Source organism: Elaeis guineensis, chromosome 1 (genome assembly GCF_000442705.2).
Source record: "Elaeis guineensis isolate ETL-2024a chromosome 1, EG11, whole genome shotgun sequence".
Lineage (NCBI taxonomy): Eukaryota > Viridiplantae > Streptophyta > Magnoliopsida > Arecales > Arecaceae > Elaeis > Elaeis guineensis.
In genome coordinates this window covers 143273788-143292827 of record NC_025993.2, presented here as the reverse complement: position 1 = coordinate 143292827, position 19040 = coordinate 143273788, and the positions used below count along the sequence as shown (strand labels likewise).

Below are 19040 nucleotides of genomic sequence, written 5' to 3'. Positions count from 1 at the left end.
CATGTCTAAAATAGCAAGAGTCCTCCGTTTCCGGGATAGACGGCGATAGGGACTCGCATCCCTAATTCCAGCACACCCTTCCAAGTCCGTTCTTTCGGCTGTGTAGTACCAATGCCGGCCCTCTGTGTTTCGTACCGTCCTGCCAAGAAAGTACAACACCTGATCGCCTCCTCTCCTCCCTCCCTTAATTTATACCCCCGCAACAGTAGACAACGAACTGCAACCCCGTGTTCTTGTAGCCCTGCCATAATCTTCCGCCATGGACCATGGGATGGGCGACATGGGACATGGTATGGCGCCTATGGGCGATATGGGACAAGGCATGGGCGACATGGGAGGAGCCGGGATGGGCGACATGCATATGACTTTCTTCTGGGGCAAGAACGCCCAGATCCTCTTCTCCGGCTGGCCGGGCAACAGGGGGGGCATGTACGCCCTTGCGCTCATCGTCGTCTTCGTCCTCGCAGTCCTCCTCGAGTGGTTCAACCACGGCCGGGTGATCAGCCCTCGGTGGAGCCGTGTGGTGGCCGGGCTGGCTCTGACGGCCATGCACGCGCTCCGCGTCGGGCTCGCGTACGTGGTCATGCTCGCCGTCATGTCCTTCAACGTCGGCGTGCTGATCGCCGTGATTTTGGGTCATGCCGTGGGTTTCTTGCTCTTCTACAGCTCGGTGTTCAAGCGGCCGCCACCGCCGGCCAACGAGGAGTTCAAGGGATACCTCCCACCCATGGCCTGTTCATGTTGATTTCTACTGCTTTGTTTTCTTTTATTGCATCATCAGGTCGTGCTATGAATGTCAATACTGTGATTAATTTCTTGTTGTAGTCTTCGTAGATGCAACTCTGGATTAAGATAGGATGGTAAATTTTTGTTTGGAATTAAGGGTACTGTAGTGTCTGTTTTGGACCTTGATCTCGAGAATACAAGTTTTGATCTCTGGAAAAATTTTTCCCCCTTTTTTTCTTTATTTATATTATTGGGATCAAGGATCTTTTCGGTTTTCGGCGTGCGGACGTGTGGGCGTTATTGCTTATTGCTCGCCTCACGATGAGCAACTCATGAAGACGGAACAGTCTGTGACGAAGTCTGGAAAGAAATCCTCCGTTTGGTAAAATGTCTAACAAAGAAATCCATTCGGGATTGGAAGCTCGGCCACGGGGGGGACGAGATCGATTTGAAGAGTCTTATGAAAACTTGATGGATAGGTAATTAGGCAACACAAATGCTTGTCTGAAGAAATGGTGTCATTTTTGGTTTTTTTTGATGAAAATGGTGTAAATGTTTTCGCCTACTTTTCTGAGACATCTTGCATAATTTTACAATTGCTACAGACCTAAAAGTTCCTTGGTAATCTGATTTCTAAAAAATTTTAGGCCGATATACAATTGCTACTGACCATGGAGCCAACAATACAGAAAAAGCTTTTCCCAAAGGCTTCACTATATGGCGTGGGAAAATAAATTTTATATTAGATTATTATATTTGCTAGAAAAGGTGGATGAGAGAGATGATAAAATAGCCGATTATATATATATATATATATATATATATATATATATATATATATATATATATATATATATATATATATTAAAAAAAAATAAAAAAATACCACCAAGAGTTGGTATTTATCTTTCCACGCTAGATTACCGAGTCATAGCAATATGAAAATCTATATATTACCTTAAAGTTGAATCCATGAGGTACTTTTTTTTTCTGCCTTTGAATCCTTCCCAAGCTGTGTTTTTTTTTTTTTTTTTTTTTTCCGCTTCGAATTCTTTCCGAGCCCTTGCAGACGCCCAACTTTCCCCACTCTCCTCGTTGTCACCTTCCCATTGGCCTGTGCCATGGTGGTTGGCATCATGTACTTTGCTCCCCGAGTCTTAGGTTTCTGCATTCTTTTCCATTGTTATCGATGCTTTCCTTCCGTCAAATCTCCGTACAAGAAAAAGAAATGAAAAAAAAAAAAGAAGCGAAGAAAAAAAAAATCAATCTACGTGAGAAAAGGTCTTGCCTCTTAAATTTTTCATCTTTTTTTATTTTTGTTGATTTTTTCTATGCTTTTCATAGTTTTTTTTTTTGCTTTATCCTTTCTGATCAGGAGTCTCAATCAGGTGGGAGGCTCAGTCGGGGTGGCTGAATAGAGAAAGACTCGATTAGTGTGGCCGAATAGGGAAGTTTAGACAATTACGAATCACTTACCTTTCTCCAATCTGATAAGTCTTGAATCAGGTAGGAGGCTTGGGATGGCCAGATAGAGAGGTTTAGATGAAGGCAAGGATTTTGTGTTGGGAGTGATATATAAGAATTTAAAGAATATAAATATGTGATCAATCAAAATATTTAAAAATAAATATGAAGTGTGCTCTATTGATCAAGATGGTTAAGCTAACCAAAGATCTAGAGTTTGTATGTATGCACACGCACACGCACGTGTGTGTGTGTGTGTGTGTAAAATTGGATTTGGATCATGGGTATTCAAGTGTAAATCTCAAATCCATTTCAAATTCAAATGAATTTTAATAAATTTTAAATCCACCTCAAACTTAGCAGTGTATTGCTAAATAAATTCTATTAGAGTTCGGGATGGCTTGGATATGTTAAGCTCATTGCAACATTAGATGCGGAATTGGCCCATTATATTTTGGGCTCATGTGTTGTATTTTTAACATGATATTTTTGATTTTTTAGATGGACTTTAAGAATTTATGACCAAACATATAAAATATCTGGATTATATACAAATAAAAAAAATATTAGAAGATTAAAAAAAATAAAGTTGATTATATTAATTGGATGATACTAATTCATTAATTTTTTTAAAAAGTTTTTTAAGATTAATTTTAGGATAATATATATAAATTTCTTACATAAGGTTGGAAAAATATCTAAAGATCAACATAAATAAAGTTGATATTTTGGTTGTATAAAATTTTAATATATACATAATTTCTATTTGGTTTAAAAAATTGATAATTAAAAAAATAAATTTAAAATTATGAATTATATTTACTGATTGATTTTAAGATTTAATAGTTAATAATAAATAATCTACCTATGAGCTTAGGTCGACTCAAGACATATTGGGCCAGATTAGCTTGTGTTGTAGATGGAGCTCGAAAAATTAGTGGCTAAGGTTGGATTAAAATACAAAGTTTATTTATTTTTTGGAATTGAGTTTGGATATATTGTTTCTTTAACTAGGGGTTGGTTAAGTGTTTGGTTGATGATATTTCAGATATGGAATAATATTTCATTATGTCCAACAATTTGCATATACAAAAAATTTTAAATTATTTAATTATTTTTAAGAGATAAAATTTATATGTCTGATAAATTTAAAATTAATTGATACTTCCTATGGTTAGTGGTATAAAGTATGTTATATTTGCAAGGTTGTAGTAAAAATTTATGGTGATACTCTTTGATGTAATCGATGTGGTAAAAAAGATCAGTCTCCTGTATCATGATAAACTTGCAATATATCTTTTTAACACTATATTTTATTTACTAAAAATAAATATATTATTTTTTATTATAAAATAATTTTAATGTGTCCATTATCTCAAGGTATAAATTAAGATGTATTGCTAAAGATAAAACTAATGCAGTGATTTTTATAATTTTTGAGAAATTAGCTCCGTAACTAATTAGTGTCCTAATACTTAATTTTGCTATGGACATAAAATATGATAGATTTAGTCTATCAATGTTATCAAAAATATCCTTAATGATATTTACATGTTTCAGATTATATTTGATTCACAAAGCTTCAATGATAGCATGTATAATTTCAAAATCACTAACGTATTTTAAAAAAATGAATCTTGACTTGATAGTTTGTCAAAAAATTCTGGCTTTAAACCTTTTTCATCTCATATTTGACAAGAATCTATTATTTCAACTTCTGAAAAGTAGATTGATATGGAACTTTTTTAAGAAATACCTTTTAGAAAATCGTCGAGAACCACCTAGTAGCATGCCATAATTATTAGTCTCTTCCTATTTTTTTATTCTTTCAGAGATAATTTAATTTCAAATATTATAGTTTATTGCTTCAATTATTTTAATTCATATTTTGTTATGGAACTTAATTCAGTAAATTCTAATAAATTTCTTTGGCATTCATATGTCCAATTTAAATGAAGAGATTATGGTAGATAAAGATTAATATGAAGATAAGTTCATTAGTTTATAAAAATATTATATATTATATTGTATAAAAAATTTATATGTTAAAAAATATTTTGTATTTTTTTTTCTTTGATTCATGTTAAACCACATCGTGAAATGTAGGTTACATCTAGTATCAATAATAGATTATTGGGCCAAGCTTTGGATTCCACCTTAGTTCAAATTCCAAGCTTCAGAAGAGAAGCTTGGACTACATGCACTATAAAAAAATAAGGATTTAACGATCAAAAAATCGATTGCTAAATAGCAAAAATCAGTCGTTAATATTTTTTATGATCGATTTTGTGGTCGATTAAAGTTGGTTGCAAAAACTCTGGTCGCAAATATTTTGTGACTGATTTTTTCAGTCACAATATTTTGTGATCAATTTAGTGATCAAACAATAAAAAAATTAATTAAAATTTTACGATCGATTTGGTGATCGATAAAAAGATATTTAAAATTTTATGACATATTTAGTAATTTTATTAAAATATGTTTTATTGACAAAATCAATCATAAAATTGCTAATTATTGCTAAAATTTTAAATTAAAATATCAATCATAAAATCAATCATTAATTTTATTAAAATATTTTTTATTTATAAAATCATTCATAAAATCAATCACTAATTATTTTTAAATTTTTAAATTAAAATATCGATCATAAAATTGATTGCTAATTTTATTAAAATATTTTTTATTAATAAAATTCATCACAAAATCGATCGTTAATTACTTATAAATTTTTTTAATCAAAATATCGATCATAAAATTGATCATTAATTTTATTAAAATATTTTTTATTAAAAAATTGATCTCAAAATTGATTGTAATTACTTATAAATATTTTTAATCAAAATATTGATCATAAAATTGATCGCTAATTTTATTAAAATATTTTTATTAACAAAATCGATCATAAAATTGATCGCTAATTATTTTTAAATTTTTTAAATCAAAATATCAATCACAAAATTGATTGCTAATTTTATTAAAATATTTTTTATTAACAAAATTGATTGCAAAATCAGTCGCTAAATATTTCAAATTTTTTTATAAAAATATCGATTGCAAAATCGATCGCTAATTTTAAGTCAATAAAAAAATAAATTCAAAGTCATTAATTTTTTTCTGTTATAATATCTGTAAATTTATTTTTTTGATAAAAACTGTAATTTCATTTATCAGATCGAAAATAAAGCAAAATATGAACAACAGTCTTAGTTAAGAAGTACAAGAACATAACTTGTGAGAAAAATAGATAAGCAGTATTACATAATAGTAAGCAAAGTAAGACAAGATCATAAAGAAAAAAGATGACACCAGAGTGAAATATACAGAGCCCGAAGTCAGCCAAAATATGATATCTATGAAAAAAAAGAATATGTAAGTAAGGAGACTATCATTGGTATTGTAAGAAAAGCTTCTGTACAGCGGTAAAGGATGAAGAAGATCCATAAATATAGCAAAGAGTTCTATGGCAAAATCAAGCCAAGCAACATGTAGTAGCTGAATCTATTGTTAGGAAGATGTATATCATCATAAGATAACACAGTAAGCCCAGACAGATGGGGAAGGAAGAAACTGTAGCCGTAGTAAAATTTATTTCTCAACACAATCACACTTTGTATAGACTGGCAATAGTAAAATTCATGAAGAAATTGCATATAGAAACACCTATGAATAGCCTCAAAAGTAACATATCTAGGACCTTGTGTTTGAGCTTCAGAATCAAAATTCATCATCAGCCACAAATAAACAAGAAAACAAATACTCCAGAGCCATAGATGCATAAGTGTGCATACCATATGTATAGCATATCCCCAAGAAAAAATAGATAACCATATGTAAACAAGAGGTTTCAGCAGAAGGGACAAGTAGCCAACTGTTTTATAAAAATAGCAAGCCATCCAAAACATATTGGGGCCCAAGAGGTAGTGAGATTGAAAAAAAAGGATGCAAAGCTGGCTAACATACCTTTCCTACTCTACTGAGCGCATCTGCAAATTCATTGAAAGATAATAGAACCAAGCAACATCGTCAACTATCCAATATATAAATTCAAGCAACATGTCCTAAATAACAGAATTCAATATGCTAAAGTATGGATTATCATCATGAAAAATAAGAAGACAACCATAAGAATATAGCAATTAAAATCCATCAGCACCCATTAGCTTTAAAACATCATATGGGAAGAAAAAAAAAAGGCTATAGCAATTAGTGGAGCTAGTTTCTTCAATATTTATTTAGTTTGGATCATCATTAGGAAAAATAAGAAGACAACTATAAGAATTTAGCAATCAAAACCTATCGACATCCATCAGCTTTTAGACATTATATGGAAACAAGAAAAAGAGCTCATAGTAATCTATGGAGCCATTTCCTTCAATATCCATCAATTAAGTTTGGATCATCATCAGAAAAAATAAGAAGACAACCATAAGAATCATTATAACAAAACAGATTATTAGCAACAAAAATTTTTAGTCGCTAATAACCGATTTTCATCGCTAATACATATTAGCGATGAAATTTTGGTCGTTAATATTTTATCATAAATAATTCTATCATGGATAATATTTTATGATAAAAAAAATTTCATCGCTAATAAAAGATATTTATAATGAATATTTTTTATCATTAAAAAAAAGATAAAAAAATTTAATCTAAAAAAAGATATTTACGATGAAATAAATCATTGATGATAAATAAAAAATTAATAACGATGAAAATATTTTTATCGCTATTATTTTCAAAAATTTTAGCAATGAAAAATTTACATAACAAAAAATATTTTTTACAACAAAAATAATTCATCACTATTAATTTAATAAATTTTTTTTTAGGAAATAAAATTGAATAATATTAATGATGAAAACTTTCATCGCAAATAAGATAATTTTTGATGAAAATTTACATCATTAATAATTATTTACGATGAATAATTTTTTATCATTATTAATTATATATTTATTAATAAATTAAATTATATTAGTAAAATATTTTTGATGATGAATATTTCATAAAAAATAATTCGATCGCTAATAATTTAGTCATATTTTTTTAAAAAATTTTGTGAATATATATTTTAAATTTATATGTATAATATATTTTATGAAATAAAATAATTAAAATAAAAAATTTACATAATAAATTGATAAATAAATTTTATTATTTTATTATATTAAATTAAAATTATAAAATATTTGAATTAAAAAAATACATTAATAAGCCATCAAATATCGATATCTGGAGAACGAGGTGGGGATGGGGGCACTCGACGGAGCTCGGATCGGTGATGGAGCTCGGATTGGTCTGCTGCTGCCTCATCAGCTGTATCATCTGCTCCATCTGCGCCATCCGTTCCATCATCTGGATCTGGAAGTGCTGATAGTCATCGATGTGTGCAGCCAACTCCGGAGCTTACTGTCGATCCTTGGCAGTCTGCCTCTGCACCTCCGTCAGTCGAGCCTCACACGCAGAATGGATGTCTGCTCTAGATGAGTGTGAGGATGAGGAAGCAGTGATCCCATACCCTAGACCCCTAACATAACAGGATCTCATACTGAGCACCCGATCACAGATCTCATCATCTGTGGGTGCGATCGAGCCCTCAGGAGTAGGTTGAGATCTCATTCTGTTATACGATCTTGAAAATTAAAATTAAAATTATTTTAATTTTATAATAAAAATTAGATTGTGAATGAAAAATAATTAAAAAAACTTACAAAGAGCTCCTGGCTCTCCGTCATCCACTCTCCTGACTGTCGCTGGTCGGTCCGCTGATAGATATCGATCCTACCAGAAAGCTCGTCACTCTCAGCATCTCTATGCAATTTGAGAATTAATTAATTTTTTTAAATAATTAGAGAATTATATGTTAATTAAAAATTAAAAATTACCTATCATGTGCTCCTTGTGACGAGCAAATGATCTCGAACTCCCACAATACGGTACGGTCTGTCTCGTCTGGTTCATCATATTCTGGGCACATTGTCTCTGTAAAATTATCAGTAAAATTGGTAGATAAAAATTTTAATTTAAGAATAAATGATTAAGTCATTAAGCTCTAAAAAAAAAGTTTAGATGTATAACCTGATATGTTGGATTCTCGTAATGCCGGCATATGGTAGTCCAATCGTCCATAGTGATGCTGTCATAGGGCTGCTGCCACACTGCCTCCTCCCCATGATCCTGCACCACCCAATACCAATGCTGATGCATGTGATGGCGATAGTCCTTGAAATGCAACAATAACTGAGTGTCGATGGCTCGCCTCACACGATCCTCCTCAAAATTAGTGATGTCAAATACACCCTGCCAATAATAAATATTAAAAAAATACTATGCAAATTAAAATATTTATAATATAATTTATTTTATCTGTAAGTGGATGTAGAAAATCTCTCTCTGAGCCAGTAGAATATGATGCCAATCGAAAAATATCACGGGGACATAGCTGCGGCATATGATGCCCAGCTCAGTCTGTCATGGCTCACATCATCCCCTAATGGGTCTGATGTAGTCGGTCGGTATCTCGATCCGAAGATGCTGTCCTGGGTGCTTGCATCTCCAACACTCCTGAGCGAGATTTTTCGATGGACCTCACCCTCGCCTCACCACCGATGAGGACTCACCTGAAACAACAACAAATAAATCATTAGTATGATCTAAATAAAAGAATCAAATTTTATTATATATAAAGTGTAATAATTAATATCCATGAGACCTGCCTCACTGGGACCTGCCGGTGCAGGACCCTTTGATAGTGGACTCGGTGCGGCAATGAAGATCGATGGAGGTGCCTCAACCTCTGAGGTATCTGCAGCAAGCTGTAAACGCGAACGTCGTCGTCTGTCTCCTGATGCCATATCTGTAGGAATTGAGATATAAATAAATATAATATTGAATAATAATAATAGAAATTAAATAATATTTTAATGAATATAATTATATCGCATACTCATCAAAATTGAAAGTGCATTCAAAGATAGATTTCTAATTTATCAAAAAAAATAACTTTGTATTGAAATTTTTTTATGAGAAATTTCAATAGAGTTTTCTCTAAAATAGAAATACTTTTTTTATTGATAATTTCAGCAGCATACAAAATACTACATAAAATAATTTAATTGTAACAAGTAGCAATGTGCATTGTGTTAGTAAAAAAAATAATTAATAAAATAATTAAATAATTTTAGCAGTAACACTAAAAAATAATATACAACAATTATAATAATTTCAGCCCGATCCGACCAGGCCCGACCCGAAACCGACCCGACTCATCCCGACCTCGACCAATCTCGACCCCACTTGACCTGTCAAACCGCTCGGGCCCCATCCCCGGACCCATCCCTGAAGGCCCCGACCCGACCCGAAACGGCCTGACCCGACCCTGGCCCGACCCAGAACCGATCCAACCTGGACCCGACCCGGCCTGAACCCGACCCGACCTGGCCCACCTTGCCCCGACCTGGCCCTAAGCCGACCCGGCCCCATCTTGGCCCCGTCCCCAAACCCCATCCTCGAAGGCCCCGACTCGATCCATAACCGACCCGGCCCGAACCCTACCAGACCCGACCTACCCCATCCCGGCCCAACCTGCCCCAGCCCTGCTTGGACCAGAACTGACCCGACCCAACCCACCCCGGCTTCGCCCGACTCGCCCCAGTCCGACCCGACCCACACCAACCCGGCCCGACCCAAAAACGACCAGGCCTGGCCCGACCCTGTCATGGACCCTGCCCGACCCAGTCACGGACCCTACCCGGACCCGACCTCGGCCCGACCACGGCGACGTACACGGCCTGGCCCGGCCCGGCCTTGCAGGCCCCCATCTCCGGCCCATCGATGTCGGACCGCCGTCCCTATCGCCGGCCCTGGCCCTGGCTCGTCAGACCCAGCCCGCCCTCCCCATCCCCGGCTCCGACCTGTCGGACCTGGCTCGCAGGCCCCACAACCCCGACCAGTAGGCCCTATAGCCCCGGCCCGCAGGCCTCGTAGCCCTGGACCGCCGTCCCCGGCCCCGGCCTGTCATCCCCGTCCTCGACCCCGATCCATCGAACCCGTCCCAGGCCCTAGATCGTCGGACCCATCCCCATCCTCGTCCCCAGCCCACCGTCCCTGACCTAGGTGCACTGTCCCCAGCCCCGGCCCGCTGGTCCCGTCACCATCCCCGTCCCCATCCTCATCCCCGGCTCGAACCCCCCCCAAAAAAGTAATAAAACTCACCTTGAGGCGGCACTGGTGACGGCTTTGCAGATGGTGTCGGCGACGGTGGAGCAAACGGCGATGGCGACGGTGGAGTGAACGGCGACGGTGGCAGATAGGGGGAGAGATGTGGGATGCGGGGGGGGGGCGAGCATGAGAGAATGCCGAGTGAGGGCGGGGGGGGGCAACGAGGCAGAAAATGGGTTTCAGACGAAAATTTTCATCGCTAATAATTAATTTTCGTCGTCAGTAATTTAAACAAAAAATAAATTTACGACGAAAATCAAAATTTTCATCGTTAATAAGCTTATTAGTGATGAATAAAATTTTCGTCGCTAATAGTTCCCATAAAAAAAAAAAGTTTTCCTGCTGGAAAAAATTTTCCTCCAAAAAATATTATTTATGACTAAAATATAGGATTTTGTCGCTAATAGTCTCCATCAAAAATTTTTTGATAAAAAAATTTTATTTACGATGATTATTTTCGTCACTAATTACGTTATTAGTGATGAAAATTTTCTTCCATCGCTAATAATTACTAGTAAAGAATTTTTTATTTATAAATTTTTTATAAGTAATTATATGATGCTCGCATGATAAAATTTTTTCAGATCCAACTGACAAGATAGACGACAGGACTACATTGATTCACTGAAAGCGAGTTCAAGGATTTGACTGCAAACTTTTTAACATAGGGCTTCATGCAAAAAATGATGATATTTGAGAGGTCAAAAAAGTGCCTTGCTTCTTTCTTCTCTGATATTGTTGTTTAGGAAGTTTGTGACCAAGTTCATCCGGCCCTCTTTCATGGCCCACACGGTTGGGACCATATCTATCTTTAAATTTTCATTAAATGTTAATACTTCCATAGCCTATTTCTCAGGAATCACATATTTTGTCCTGCTTATTTAGATTTTGTAGAACTCATATTATGTTTAGATTTAATGACAACTACATAAAAAATGAGCTAAATTTGAGCCTGATCCTATCTAAGAGACTTAATGGCACCTTCGGCAAATAGAACCAGGCCTCTTTAGCACCAGAGACCAGATATGGGGTGCAAAATTTTTTCTTGATCTACTACCATGTCACCCTTTTTATTTATTTTTTATTTATTAACTAAAATGAATGGAAGACCAACCAAAATTGGGTAGAAGTATGATTCAAACTAGGGTTATCAATGGGTCAAATTGTGTTCGGTTTACATGCAGGTTGAAGTAGGTTCGACCCATACCCCATATATACTTTTTCTTCATCCATATCAGCTCATCAACCTTGCTAAATTTTTATTCATTACTTATGTGTATAACTAAGAAATAAAATAAAATGAGATTTTCAAAGATCACAAGCAATAAAATTAAGATTTTTCTTTAAATATGTCGTTATAAATATAATAAACATAAAATTTAGTATATATGATAATTATAAACTAACTAATGATAAAACTAGATAAAATACAATCACATATTCTAAAATATCTTGGTCCATTCTATCCATCATTTTTGTAAATTTTTAATTTTAATATTTATTATTTTTTTATACGTTATTTATAATTTTTTTACAATAAATTTTTTTATTATTTTTTTAAAATTACATCTGACATTTTAAGTATGATTCCAATAATTTTCTTATATTACTACATATTCATCTTAATATTTTACACACTTCTATTTTGCACATATTATTTTTTTAAAACTATTTTATATTTTTTATAAATATAAAAAATTTACTATAATATATATCCTTTAATAAATTTTTTTTTTAAAATTTTAAACTTTTAGCGATGAAATTTTTCATCGTTAAAAATTATTTTAATGATGAAAAATTCTTTTACCGTCACTAATAGTTTAGTTTTTAAAATTTAAAATTTTTTAATTTTTTAAATATTCACAATGAAGTTATTCATCGTAAATAAGTAACAATTTTACAATGGTAATTCGATTTATCATCATAAATAGTTAATTATTTATGATGAATAAATTTTATCATAAATTATTTTTTATTTTTAAATTTTTAAAAAATATTTATTTACGACATAATATACATTTTCATCGTAAATAAGAAATATTAGCGATGAAACATGTTTTGTCATAAATATTCTATAATTTTAAAATTTTTAAGTTTTTTAATTATTTATGATAAAATAATTTTGTCATAAAAAATTACTTATTGGCAATGAAATTTTTTTTTAGGTCGTAAATACCTTACTTTTTGAATTTTTAATTTCTTTTTTATTTTTCAAGTATTAGCGATGAAAAATTTTATCGTAAATGGTTGATAATTTATGATAAAAAAAAACTTTTCATCATAAATATTTTAATTATCTATGATATTTATTTTTTTATTGAAAATAATCTTTATATTTTAAATTTTTAAATTATCTAACTTTTTAAAGTATTACTGACGAAAATTTTCGTTGTTAATATTTCTTATTTGTGACACAACATGTATTTTCATCGTAAATAATTAAGTTATTTACGACTGAGACTTATATCGTAAATAATAAAAAATATTTAATTTTTTATTTTTTTTCAAATATTAGTGACAAAAATTTTTAGTCGTAAATAAGAATAATTGATGATGGAATCCATCTTTTCGTCATAAAAAATTTAACCATTACCGACGAAAGATTTATTGTCGCTAATATTTGAATATTTATAATTTAATTTTTTTTTATTTATGATAAAAATATTCATCAAAAATAAGCTCTTTATTGTGATGAAACTCTTTTTTCATCGCTAATATTTTGTATCTATGATAAAAATTTATAATCATCGTAAATATTTTTTATTATCGATGAAAATATTTTTACGTCATTGATACGAGTATTTGTGACATTAATATTTTTTATCATAAATAAATTTATCACTAAAACTCTCTTTTCTTGTAGTGAATATAGCAAGTAAAACCCATCGACATCCATCAGCTTTCATCATATGAGAACAAGAAAAAAAGCACGTAGCGTATCTCGTGCCAAATATATCGCATATATTACCTGCAGTAATAGGAGTGATATGAACATAATATATAGAGCTGGTGAGGTAATAAGAGAATACCATTTTTGCTTTCGATTATAAAGAACTCTACTGCAATAAGCTGAAAGCAAAATCCAACAGCACCTATCAACTTTAACACATCATATGGAAATAAAAAAAAAAAAGACCATAGCAATCTATGGAGCCACTTCTTTCAAAATTAGTGGAGCCAGTCTCTTCAATATCTATTTAGTTTAGATTATCATTAGAAAAAATAAGAAGGCAACCATAAAAATATAGCAATCAAAATTCATCGGCACCCATTAGGTTTTAGACATCATATGGGAACAAGAAAAAAGTCCATAGCAATCTGTGGAGCTATTTTTTTTAATATCTATTAATTAAGTTTGAATCATCATCAGAAAAAATAAGAAGGTAACATAAGAATATAACAAGCAAAATCCATCAGCATCCATCAGCTTTAAGACATCATATGGGTAGAAGAAAAAGAGGCCATAGCAATCTATGGAGCTAGTCCCTTCAATATCCATTTAGTATGAATTATCATTAAGAAAAATAAGAATGCAATCATAAGAATATAACAACCAAAATCCATCGGCACCCATCAGTTTTAAGACATCATATGGGAAGAAGAAAAAGAGGCCATAACATATCTTGCACCAAATGTATTTGTTATTTAGCATACCTCATGCCAAATGTATCATAATCATGGGCTGCCTAAATTTTTTGTTAGGCAGCTCAGCCGACAGGCCTTCCAAAGTATTATCTGTAGTAAAAATAAGTGATACCAATATAATATATAAAACCAGTGAGGTAATAAGAGAGTGTGATTTTTACAACCGATTATAAAGAACTCTGCTATCAGCTAAAAATAAATCAAAAAGCTTAAAGATAATAATAATTAGATGTTCATAAAGTATCCATCCTGAGAACAATCTTTAGCATAAACATGAACAAAATAGAAATCTAGAAAAGCAAGTAAATAAATCTAGTCATTGTTCTCCTCCTCCTCCTCCTCGATATCATCACCTCTACCTGCATTTAAAGACAACCCTCTATAAGAAGGCAAGCATAAGAATATAGCAACCATAAGAATATATCATCATCTCTACCTGCATTTAAAGGTACATATTTTGGTACTAGTGCCTGATAAGTCTGATATGGCTGGAAAGTATGTGGCTATGAAGGAGATGGCTGAAAACTAGAAGATGCTTGAAAATTGGAAGATGCCTAAAATTTATCTTCGCAAGCTGCTCACGTAGTAATCTATTGTTCGCATTAATCTCCTTTTCATTATGTTCCACCCTTCTTCTAAGTTCATCCCTTTCACGTTCAGCAACCTCTACCCACTAATTCCATTCAGCTTCAACCTGCCTCCTTACTTGCTCTTGAAATTTTTTACTTTGCATCCATTCTGAGTATGATGAAGCTTGGCCATATCCATATGATGGGCCTGTCAATACAGTAGATTCTAATCTTAGGCCATAAATCTTTTCTTTCTTCTTTCCTCCAACTATGTGAACCCATACATCTAACTCTATTGGTGGAGGCTGTTGTTGGCCAGGATTTGATACTCTTTGAGATTGTGGCTCCTCCATATTGCGTCTAAATTCATCCTGTCATATTTGTTTCAGTTTGTATAAAGTAAGTATTTAAGATAATATGTAATACATTACTTACGCTAATATACTGTGATCTCCTATCCACCCAACTCTTATCCTTCTTTTGATGGGTGTGCATAAATAATTCAGATGGAGACGGCACAACACCAGCCTTCATAGTTTGCAATATTTTAAAAGATATAAACCTCACTTTTAATCAAACTACTATAACTTGTAACTATGAACTAAATATGATTAAAAAAATTTTTTAGACTTAACCATATTGTGCCTATGCTGAGAGTGGTGATGGAGTCATCAGTGTGAAGAAAAGCACCAAATCCACCACAATTAGAAGCAGATTTTGTTTAGCTTTTTTACATTTTTACTAATATTGTACAGTACCCGAGTGTTGACACAATCTATTCCATACAGCATCTCTAATCCAAGGTGGTCTCTCCATGGTCTTACGAGCATTAGCAAGTGAATTTTTCAATCGAGCTGCACCATGCTTTTCAAAATTGGTGCACACCCATTGATCATTCGGTGGCACAAACCGATATCTCTTCTACAATGAATATGGACAAACAAATTAAATGGCATAAAGAAATATATGGACCATAAATTGAATACATAAGTATCATTACTTAAGTACCTTAAACTCATCATTTCATCTGACTCTATTTCTTATTGACTGTACATGAAGTTCAAAATAATATGAACAAAAATGAGAAGTTTCTTGGCACAAGTATGCCTCGCATATAGACCCTTCCACACGAGCTTTGTTCTTAACCATCCGTGTTAATTTATTAAGAAACCTACAATAATTAATGAATAGTAGGTAAGTGCACCATAATTTTATTAATATATAAATATTAAATTCACATATAAAAATAATTATTACTTATCTCTCAAATGGGTACATCCACTGATATTGAAAGGGACCACTGACTCTTCCTTCATATGGTAAATGAAAGTGCTCCATTGAGTCAAAGAATCCAGATAGAAAAATCCGTTCCAATTTGCATAGTATGACCACAATATTTTATTCCATCTGTAACAAATCATCCACCCATAATACTATTAAGAGTAAGCCTCTAAAGAATTTACTTAACTCAGTTATGGGCTTTCACACTTGATCTGGTAGTGCACTAAAGAAAATTGATAGCAAATGCTCTACAAATACATGACAATCGTGACTTTTTAGTTCAAATAACTTTTTTCTTTCAAATTTACACATCTGTATAAATTGGAGGCATATCCATCAGGCATTTTTGGTTAAGGTGAATTTTGCTTTCAGTTTCATTACTTTTTCATTAGCTAATTCTTGCAACTCTAGATCGCTTCACTTATAGTACTCCTTCAAATCCATTCTTGCTTTCACATTATCTTTGGTTTTGCCTTTAATATCCATGATTATGTTAAATATGTTATCAAACATATTTTTTTCTATATGCATCACATCTAGATTGTATTTGATCAAATTAGTTTTTCAATATGGTAAGTCCCAAAATATGCTTTGCTTTATCCAATTATGTGTAATCCCATATCCATCACATCTACATAAATCCTCCTCAATTATCTTTGGAAGAGAAGAAACAACTTCTTGCAGTTCTTCCCCAGTCAACCTATGGGGAGGTTGATTTTTTTCAATTCGATTTTTATAGAATGCATTCCTATTTCTTCTGAATACATGATCCATAAGTAGAAATTGACAATGACCATCCAACCAAAAATTTTTACCATCATGTTTCAAAGTGAATGCCTTTAATCGCTCCATACAATATGAACATACCAATTTTTCTGCTGTACTCCACCCTGACAACATACCGTATGCAGGCAAGTCATTGATCATCCACATTAATGTAGTTCTCATCATAAAATTTTACTTTCTTGAAATATCATATGTTAGGATACCTTTTCATAATAATTTCAACTCATCTATCAAAGATTGTAAATACACGTCTATCCTACTCTTTGGATTATGTAGATTGGGGATAATCAAAGTTAAGAATATATATGGAGTCAGTCATGCATTATTTTGGAGGAAGATTGTAAGGAGTAACAATTACTGGCCAATAAAAATATGGTACAACTGATTGACTATATGGGATAAAACCATCAGTACATAAGCCTAACCTGATATTTTGTGGTTCAGTTGCAAAATCAGGATATGTTTGATCAAAGTGTTTCCTAACTTCTCCATTTGATGGGTGACACAATACCCCTAACTCCCATCTATTCTTATATCTTATGTATGGAGCAGAACTCATAGAAGCATACAATCTCTTTAACTTTGGAATGAGGGGTAAATAATTTATGTTTTTCATAGAGATCTCTTTATATTTTCTGTTAACAATCTTCTATGTTTTACAACGAACTATACCTTAAAATTTATATTCCTTATCTTCTTTATTTTCAGCCTAATATAACATACAACCATTAATGTAACAGTCTATTTTTTGGGCAGTGAGGCCAAGTTTGGATACTAATTTTTTCGATGTATAAAAATTTTGAGGGATTATATTATCAAGAGTATGTGTCTCTTTCATAAGTCCTACTATTTGATCAAAAGACCTTTGAAAAATATTTTTTTTCGATTTGATACTTAATAATCTAATAACAAACAACTCAAAGTGATCATTATATCCTAGCTATAATGGTTGCTGGACTGCATGTAACATATCATAAAACTTTTGAACATCCATATTCGGAGGCTCCTCCATATTTTGTTCATGATGCAACCCAAAATCTGGGCCGATAGCATCGAAAATCATATCTTGATATCTATTCAACTGTTTATCATTACCCAATTGTGAACTATTAGAAGCATCTGAATGCATATCAAACACCCCACCCACATGAGGATCACTCTCTCCATGTGATGTCCACCCACATGAGGATCACTCTTTCATAAGTATTTTTGATTTTTGCACTTGGAATGAGGACATCTAATTTTTTCATAGCTCTCAAACTGTGGTTGTTGGCATGCAAAAGAAATAAATTTTTTTTATCCCTTTTAAAAATATATGAGTATATCCCTTTCGATCTGATAAAAGTCTATTATACATTTAACTATGATGATGATGAATATCCATATTCTACAATATAACAAAATATAATCATACGATTATAATATTTATAAAATGTATAATATTCAAAATTAGGCTTCGTGCCAAATTCTATTGGTACTAGACCCCCAAATGACATTTTAGTATTCTGAGCTCAATATCTAGCCTCGTCATAGGGTGTAGAACCCTCCTCAGTTGAATACTTTTCACTTATAATCTTGGGCAGAGTTGGTCAACAATGATTATCTCCTATTTAATTATTGCTCCCAATATGTTTGATCCTCTTGATTGCATTGTATGTTAATGCGTTGATCTTGATTGCCAGTGAAAATATTATAATCAAAATTATCTTGAATTTCCAAAATTTGAAAACTAGTTCAACATGTCATGATCTGGACCTCATCTAAAATGACTAACCAACAAATAGCATTTGAGTTCCTTAATCTTAATGTTTCAGACAGCTTCGGATAAAGGAGGGAGTGACATGACACGATTACCTTGATGATGACTCGGTGGAAACCCAGCCATAATGAATGCAATCATCACCAAAAACAATGTTAAGTACTAATCTTACATGGTAACAGGAGTCCAGGATTGAAAATAACACAAGTTAACAGCATCCAAATGTTTCAAACAGATTTGGATAAATGGCTGAATGACATATACCCCTATTACCCTGGTGACGACATCATGGAAACCAAGCCATAATGAATGCAATCATCACCATAAACAATGTTAAAGTACTAATATTACATAGTAACAGGAGTCCAGGATTCAAAATAACACAATTCTAAAGCATCCAGATGTTTCAAACAGATTCTGATAAACGACTGAATGGCATGCCACTATTACCTCGGTGATGACTGCGTGGATGCCAGGCCATAATGAATGAAATCAATACTATACACACCGTCGGAACAACCACATTAATATTTAGAAAGCATAAAATTAATTTTGAACCCTAGAATTTAGGTTATAATCCAAAA

At 32.9% G+C, this 19040-nt stretch overlaps 1 protein-coding gene across 1 annotated transcript; it reads left to right on the top strand.

The window, feature by feature from the left end:
• The first annotated feature begins 206 nt into the window (after positions 1–206).
• Positions 207–906, top strand: LOC105039018 (copper transporter 6-like). Its single transcript, XM_010914991.4, has one exon. It carries the CDS (start codon positions 260–262, stop codon positions 743–745), a length of 486 nt encoding a protein of 161 aa, XP_010913293.1. The 5' UTR covers positions 207–259; the 3' UTR covers positions 746–906.
• Positions 907–19040: the final 18134 nt, after the last annotated feature.

Excerpts from the sequence above, each read along its gene's own strand:
- LOC105039018 (XM_010914991.4), top strand. The coding sequence starts at position 260 with ATGGACCATGGGATGGGCGACATGGGACATGGTATGGCGCCTATGGGC.